The sequence below is a fragment of the Epinephelus moara genome, chromosome 24, assembly GCF_006386435.1.
Source record: "Epinephelus moara isolate mb chromosome 24, YSFRI_EMoa_1.0, whole genome shotgun sequence".
Classification (NCBI taxonomy): Eukaryota; Metazoa; Chordata; class Actinopteri; order Perciformes; family Serranidae; genus Epinephelus; species Epinephelus moara.
In genome coordinates, this window is record NC_065529.1 from 18,459,584 (window position 1) to 18,468,254 (window position 8,671).

At 38.3% G+C, this 8,671-nt stretch overlaps 1 protein-coding gene across 1 annotated transcript in view; it reads right to left on the reverse strand.

Moving 5' to 3' along the window:
• Positions 1-1,208: 1,208 nt before the first annotated feature.
• The window catches only part of wdr1 (WD repeat domain 1), a 14,519-nt gene continuing 7,056 nt past the window's right edge, over positions 1,209-8,671 (reverse strand). The window contains exons 7-15 of the mRNA XM_050038481.1: positions 7,445-7,525; positions 6,877-7,110; positions 6,420-6,509; positions 4,734-4,888; positions 4,087-4,174; positions 3,824-3,934; positions 3,474-3,647; positions 3,187-3,331; positions 1,209-2,128 (exon numbers count right to left, since the gene is read on the reverse strand). Of these exons, the coding sequence (XP_049894438.1) occupies positions 2,022-2,128; positions 3,187-3,331; positions 3,474-3,647; positions 3,824-3,934; positions 4,087-4,174; positions 4,734-4,888; positions 6,420-6,509; positions 6,877-7,110; positions 7,445-7,525 (1,185 nt within the window). The 3' untranslated portion in view covers positions 1,209-2,021. The remainder of the gene's footprint in view (positions 2,129-3,186; positions 3,332-3,473; positions 3,648-3,823; positions 3,935-4,086; positions 4,175-4,733; positions 4,889-6,419; positions 6,510-6,876; positions 7,111-7,444; positions 7,526-8,671) is intronic.

Genomic DNA, 8,671 nt, shown 5'->3' on the forward strand with positions numbered 1-8,671 from the left:
CCTTGGCTGCCCCGGGAAAACCAGCTGTGATAATTCTACTAACAAAATGAGATGGAGACAGAACATTTCTGCTTCACTATTTATAGCAAGGAGAAAACCCTATGCTAAAAATACATTTTAAACTGCAGTACTTAACTGGAGAGAAAACTTCCAGAGCCCTGGAGATACTGTAATACATTAAAACTTACCAGAGAGAGAACAATGTGTTTAACACATAGAAACTGGAGATATTCTCCTTATCATACTTTTGTTTGCTACTAATCATTGTAATCTTGCATTTTTTTTTTTTTAAATGAAATAAAATCAGGAATTTTCTTTAAATCAGTCATGTAAAATGTGTCTCTTCTTGTAGATTACCAGTAACAGAGGAAATGTTTCACATTTGAAATTCAATAGAACAGTCGAAATGAATACTAACTAAATTAATAAAATACTAAATTATCTGAGCTAAATTAAATTACGTACATATTGCATTAACGTGACTGCATGATCATGTGATAGATTTACAGACCTGTGGGAGGAACATGAATTATTTAGTGCTACTCCCAAGTGGTTTCCTCCCTAATCTCAAACTTTTTGAAGGAATAACCAAATTTTTTGTGACTGAGGAACACTTTACTTCTGAAACTGCCATGTGCATCTCTCCAATCTTAGAGAATGTTAAGTAAAAATTGCAAATGTCCAATACATCCAGTAGAACTTGTGCCATGTCAGTATGGTCAGTACAGTACCAAAGACTTTCCTTTTGCTTTGCCTACTTGAACACTAAGACTTTAACACATCTGTTTTAATAATCCATTAACAATTATGCATGGACTTTGTAAAAAATATCAGACAAAGAAATACTTTGTCTGCTGTAAATATTTATTGTCTACTCATAACTGCATTAAAAGTATTTGGCACACTTATACCAGTATAAATTATATGACGTCAATAAAAGGGCATTACATAATTACTTGTTCAAAGTCATGAGCTTTTGTTTTGTGCTTTCACTGGACTAATAATTAACCTGAGACCTTGGCCAACTAACTTGAGTCACAGGGAAATTCTGCAAGGCGGCTTTCTCGCCTGCTCCTCTCTTTACACCCCACTAGAGGGCCCCCTGCTGATATTGTGTGCCTGAATGCCATGAAATTGTGATGAAGATTCCCATGACAAAATCAGCACATAAATGTGTTTGACAAGACAAAAAGAGTGCAAATCTGTATGAAAGGGAGCTGCATAAAAAGTGTTTTTTATTATTATTATTAATGAGTCACTTCCACCTTGGAAGCGAATGCATAAAGACATGGGAAAAATTAAGTGCGACAAGCATAGTGGGCCCAAACATAAACACAGCAACAACACGGGACCTCCGACTGAACAGACAGCATCTTGATTGTATACATACTTTGTTCTTTCAGTTCCTATTATTGCTCCCCAGTTCAACAGGAAGAGGTGTGAAACATAAAAAGTATGAAACCAAAGACAAAGCAAAACCACCCAGCCCCTTAAAACCTTGAAAATTAACTTATCAGTTACTTCTCATTCCAGGAATGTAACCAAAAGGTTTCATTTCTTTCAGACAAGATTTTGTTGATTTAAAAAAAAAAAGAAAGAGTTCATCCGTTGAGTTAGGATGCATTGAGCCCAACCAGACAAGGATACCAGTTTAAACTGAGCGAAAGCTATTACCTATGGAATGTTGAGCTAACAAATATTATTGTGGGTCCATAAAGCTCAAAGAGATGTAAAAGCACTCATGGTTACATCTTATAATTCAACAATTTGTCTCAGTGTAAGTTGAGGTTATTCGCATCAAAGAGACATATCTTAGATAATATTGTATGGGAGCTTTCCCCAGTTAAAACCATTTACGATTCAGATGTTTACAGACAGCATAGAACACCGTATAGATAGTAAAAATACAGTTTAAAAAAAAAAAAAAAAAAAGAACGAAAAAAAAAAGAATAGAGAAAAGAAAGATTGAAATCTACAGTAGTCCTTGTCCCTGGAGATGTGGATGTTTGTCTGCTCGCAGCTCAGTATTCAATAGTCCACTGCTTGACGCTTGCATCGTGGGAGGCGGTGACTAGAGTGTGCTCGTCTACCCAGGCCAGGCCGCTAGGATGGTGCAACCGGTGAGTGTCTGCAGACATCAAAGCATCAAAACAGCCTCGTTACAAAGATGACTCAAGGCAGAGAACAGTGTAACTTTAGGTAACTTAGCAACAATAGCTGGCATTAGTGATGATTGATTGATTAGCACTTGGAAATTGGCAGGTCATCAAATGATGGGAACATTAATGCTAGCTACTCAAAAACTATTAAAATCAACAGTGATATAGCCTTTTTTAAAATCAATATACTTGCCTTTCACTGAGCTATGACTTCAGGTTATAATTCTGATACCATTTATTGTCACCATTTTTATGCAATTATCATTTATATTCCGTAATCACCTCTCCTATGTTAGTTTTTGTACTGTTAGTGGTAGAGTGCGGTGTTCCCATGCTGGGTTCATAGGAAATGGTACATGCATATAACCCTGCATCACTATTTTTTAAATTTTATCTTCCTGACATCAGCCTCACTGTGTACTGTTGAATCTCCTTCAGTCATATAAAGTTACTGCTAAAGCTGACTGAACATTTCCCACTGCAGCTTTATATGAAAACCATCGAAACACAGGGTGGCCTTCACTGTGAAACAGTCACAGGTAATCTACATTTTTTGACAGCAGTCCACTCCTAAATATTGCAGGTATTCAACCTTACGGCGCCTTGCAGTTGTGGGGAAAACTATGTGTACAGCATGAAGCCATTTCCATCATTTTTTAATGACTTCTTTATCAAGACAACACAAGTTTGTTTGGCTGCACTGTAAACAATTACACTGGCTGCTTTCCTGTTTTATTCCTGACAAACTAGCAGGCCAAGGAGTCTTTGCAGCAGTGTTATACCACACTCACTGTTAACACCAGTAACCACTGGTGTCGCCAAATCTTAAGATTAACTTTCAGCCGAGCTACATGCTCTACATACGTCATTTGGCTCAGCTCAAAATGTCCTGTTGCCTTTGTTTTAGCTTGTTTAGATATTGTTGCAGAGTGGATTTATTCAGCTCAAACAGAGCAGCCTCTAAGTATGTTGGTGCATGCATGCATACAGACATAAGAAAATGCAATAGTACACTTGTGTGGCCTACCTGGGATCTTAATCCTCTTGTCTGGGTCACAAACTGTCCAGACAAACACATTCATGTCCATCCCACCGGTGGCAAAGTGTTCATTGTCAGGTGACCACGCCAAAGTTACTGGTTTGGCGTGGTGTCCATAAAACACGTTTTTGACCTGGTGAGAAAATGAGTGGATAATATTTGTTAAAAAGAGACAATGACTATAATCTATACAAAACTGCTGTAGGCATTGGATACTGAGTGTTCCAAAAACAGATCTATATATAGATATACGTACAGGACAGACAAGTGTTTACCTTGTAGTCGTCAGCCACAGTAAAAACGGTGGTAACTTTCTTATCGCCTATGACCGCCAGATAGGCTCCATCATTAGAGTAGGCCATGTCTGTGGCCGCCCCTGTAACCTCGATGGTCTTTCCCTCGTCCTTCAGAGTGTTGCCCTGAATGGAGTACAGACGGATTTTCCCATCCTAGGGAGGAAAAAAAGGAAATCAATCTCAAATCCAGTGTCATCAGGTTGGGATGGTATCACTTAAAGTGGATGATTATTACAGACACACTGATGCCAATTCCTCTCTGAAATCACAAGCATTTTCTGAAACTCATGCTTGGCGAGATTGTCTGTGAAATTGTAACTGCTACTTACTGTTCCCCCCACTGCTGCGGTGGTGCCCCCGGGATGGAGAGCTCCAACCTCTGCTTCATAGTCGAGACCGTCCATTGTGAAGACTTTCTTCTTGTCCTTCAGCAATACAACCTACAAAAGCAAGAGATGAATGATGCCATCTAAATGAGACAAAATATCAGATGGGTAATAAAAAAACTTTGGAGCTGCAAAAAAATGTGCTTACAGGGGAAACACTGAGCTAAGAACTAGGCTAGGCAATAATGACAAAGCACAGGCGTTACCTGCCCGATGCACACAGCCAGTGACAGCCCTCCTGCTGCTACGGACACAGTTTTAGGCTGGAAATCCATCTTCACCACATCACTGGCACTGAAAAACACAAATTAGGGTCATTTATATGATAACTGATCACTGTGACATTTAGAGGTGGACAAATCATGGAACTCTAAAAGCCAATATTCAGTTTGAGGTACAAGAAAACAAAAGACAGATATTCCAGTGATATCTGTGACTTAAGGGGATAAAATACATTGGACTCTTATTGATGCTATATAATGATATTAAAGGCCTAATGTTTGAAAATTTTAACTGAAGACATTTTAAGGACATACAGACACCCTGTTAAACATTCGCTTTGGTGCATGTCAAAAAAATGTGTATAAATAAACGTTCTATATAACATTAACAATATCATGGAACACTATAACCCATTTTCAAAGTGACAGACAATTAAGCGTAGGCACCTCCACACGTAACCTTTACCAACAGTCATAACAAAGCTTACCTCAGCATTTTATTTGCTTCCTTCCAGGTGACTGCCCTGCCCAGGCTGACTGTCGGTGTCATCACCAGGCAAAATGCAGGACATTATCACCATCTCCACTGAGTTTACCTCAGAGTTGCACAGCAACATGCAATGACCCCTTACCTGTACTCCCCCTTGCTGATGTTGGTGTAGCGCAGTGTATCATCCATGCTGCACGTCACCAGCTGGCCGCCTTCGTCAGTCACCATCCTGCTCACCTGGTTGCTGTGGCCCTTCCCTGAGAAGCAGTCGTTCTCCCCGGTTTCTGCATCCCAGTAATGTGAGGCTTTTGTTAAGGGAAAAAAATCTGGTGTTGACATGAAAGTAGCGACAAACTGTGGAGCTGAGCCAGTAGGTTAATACGACAGGTGAGCTTGGGTTTATCTGAACTATCGTCTTTAGAATTTTAACAAAATATAAAACTTTGATCTTTACTACACACAAATTTCTGTTAAGAGTTGCTTAATACCAACACTTGCGTCATGATAAGTAAAATCCCTACTTGGATAAAGCTACTACCCACTACATTTTCAATTATTTTTAATTCTGGTGGTTCAAGTTCTTAGTCTTTAATTATTTATTTAAATCTAGATGAGAGGAAAAATGCCTTTTTAACCCTTTCAGATCACACCCCCGTCATATTGTGCACCTATTAAATATCTGCTAAATTAATAACTGCCAAACAAAATACAGAAAATTAATGTCTCCATATTCCGACATCAAAAACCTGTCATATTTCTCCCTGTAACAAGATATGGCAGATGCTCACGTAAGTTTGTACCAAAAATTTTCAAAGAATAATATCACAACATCCACCCACCGATCAATCTGCAACTTTTATCCGCACAGAGCGAGCATTAAGTTGGCTAGAGAGCACAGCAAGGCACGTCAGTGTGTCTTAGGGTGTTTGCCACCTCAAACCTTTCTGGTTCCCCAAACATACTCTGGTTACCATGGTTGCTCCCTGGCAAGGATTTATTCACATTGAGGAAAGTGTTATGAGTCACAGCTCCAGATTATGCACAAGGCAATTTACAGTGGATTGCTTCAGAAACTACATGGAGTGTATGAGGGGCTTTGTATGTCTCTTCCTGACAGATACTGCTCTCCCACTGGTGTACAGGCCTCTCCATATTTGTTATGACAAGCACACTTTTCCACAATCAAATCACATTCCTCCAAAATTTATATCCCACCTGTATATCCTGTGTAACTTGGAAATATGTCACAAAACTGAAGCTCGACACTCTCGAAATGCAGTTTCATCTAGACTTCAAAATACTAGGACAGACTATTTTTAAGTGTGTAAATGTTACATTTCCACTTAAACAGCCCAAATCAGAACCAAACTGCTTGAACAATTATAGAAGGTTTTCCCAACTCTGCTTCCCCTCTTAAATTAATTGCATGTGCAAATTAAAATGCACTGTTTCAGAAACTTCATTTCGGCTTTGAGGCCTTCAGTTCCACGGAAAATGCTTTAATTTGTGCTAAATTAGCTGTGATAGGCTGCTTATAATCACAATGCAACTCTGATGAAAGTACAGAAATTGATAACAAAAAAAAAAAAAAAAAAGGTATTTTTTAAATGATTTTTTTAAAATTTCATTGAGCAAACCATAAAAAATAAACCTCTCCAACAGGAAAATATCTTTCGTTAGCTGGGTTATGATGTAATTTTACCAGAAATATAAAGTTACAAACCATTTACATCTGCCAGAGCATCTCTATATGATCAAAGATAATCTACATACAGTATAAATACCTTTTTACAAATCATCATTGGCACTATTTAATCAGTGAAAGGATATTGATGTGTCCATCATGACTCCCCGAGTAGATGTATGGTCGCCCATCCTTTCTGTGAACTGTCAAACACTGGATGGATTTGCTGTGACCCTGTAGGATGAACAAGACCCTGTTTTTAAATATATTTATAAGGGCACATAAGAAAAAAGATCAGTCCACTACACGCTGACATTTTAAGGAGCTGGAGCTTACTAGTGTATATTTACACCACCTGCCCTCTCTCACCAAACCTCTGTATAATTTGCAGATGCCAATTTATATTTAATAAATGCCAATACATATTACAAAAGTCTGGTATTTATCTTCAATATTAACATGTTTTCAGCAACTCAAACGTTTAAAATTAGCTATTTTATCCCATTGTTTTACCCAATTAAAAAAGGCAGTATCAACTTTAACACAAAGCTTTATCAATATCAAGGAAGTCTATTGATAATATCCAGGAACAGAGTGTGACCTTGATGGTGCGTATGGGCCGGTCAGGGTTGTTCTTGTCCAGGTAGTTGATGTATCCTGACAGGGAGATGCTGAGGAGGTGGTCTTTCTGCCACAGGCAGCCCAGCTGCATGTCTGTCGTATCAGAGCCCAAGTTGAAGGTGGTGACGGCCGTGCCTGTACTAACATCCCAGAGCTTCACGGTCTTGTCCCCTGAGGCAGAGATCAGCTGGGAGCTGTCAGGGCTCCAGCAGACCTTCGGGATTTAAAGCAAGGGAAGGAGTAAAAGAAACAGTTACAATATTAATGTGTGTATAAATGTTCAAGTGCCCTGAATCCACACTTAGCAACAAAAAGACCAACACTACTGTATGTAGAAAACAAAGACATAAATGGAAATATCAAATCAGTAACTTCAGGACAAGCACACATAATCCCCAATTTGAATAGGAACAGAAGCACTTTCTAAGTGCACACACTCTAGACAGACTCCATACCAACCCTGCCTATAGCTGGTATTCCTGAAAAACATCTAACCAGTATACACAATATAGTGTATTTTTTTTTTTTTTACATAAAAAACTACTTACAGCATAGATTCCTCCTTTGTGGGCCTTCTCTCCACCCAGTGAGCCGACATGCTCACCAACCTTTCCATCATAGAGGAAAATCTGTAGAAATTACACTCATTAGGAAAAGGAGGAACATTTCTTGTGTCAACAACTTTATTTCTTCCTATTTCTCATTCTTGAGAACTGGGATTGATTTTTACACTTCAATTAGGCTGGGAAAATATATTTTAGAAGATCAAAGTGGTGCCTATTAAATCCAGTAATGGGCCAACGTCCTAGTGATTGATTTTTCTCTTCAATAGCATACATGATCGATGTCAAGGGTAAAATCTGATGAAGTTTGGACATCTTATGGAGTTGACAAAAAATTATAATTTATTAATATCACAGCAGTCATAGTCTGTAGCTATTTTATTTTTCAAAGTTGCTAAGAGCTCTCTTAATGCCAATCAAAATACTAATTTTTAAAGAATAATTCTTATTTAGTTTGGATTTAGAAGGGCTACAGTGTTGACATGTTATATTGAGACACATTGTATTTATCAAAAAGTAGAAAGCTTACGGCTACTGGCATTCCTGCCTTTTTGAAAACCAGGAAGTGAGACAGAAGTCCTTAGGATACAGCTAACCCCTTTATATGCCTGATTAAATTATGTTTTTGAAGAAATCTGACAAAAATCTGGGACACAGCTTTAAACGGCCAACATTCCACACACACACACACACACACACACAAAAAGAATATTTTAAAACAAAGATGATTATAGCAGTACATTTTTACACCAGTGTTATACGTATGCACTGTTAGTTTTAGATTGTAGAGGCTTTTAACACATTTTTTAATTGTTTGAAGATGTGAATTCTTGTCTGGGACGAGGGTACTTTCTGGCACAGGGCAAGTTCAGAAGTTAAAACAACAGAAGCAGATCAAAATATTTTAAAAAATAATATTTATTTCACACATATTAATCCTTTAAAAATAAAGTTTCACCTCAAAAACGAAATGAGTGTGCTGGAAAGTAGGGATGCACCGAATATTCGGTAACCAAATATATTCGGCCGAACATTGCAAAAAAAACACACATTCGGTATTCGGTGGAATAAGTTAAAAGCAAGGCCGAATAATAGCGGCGTGTTTTGATAACGCAATCAAACAGCGTGCCGTGACGAGGGGAGTAAAATGTCGGCAGTGTGGCGATCCGTCCATCATGGCACTCGCATTTGCGACTAAAAATAGTTTTGAGC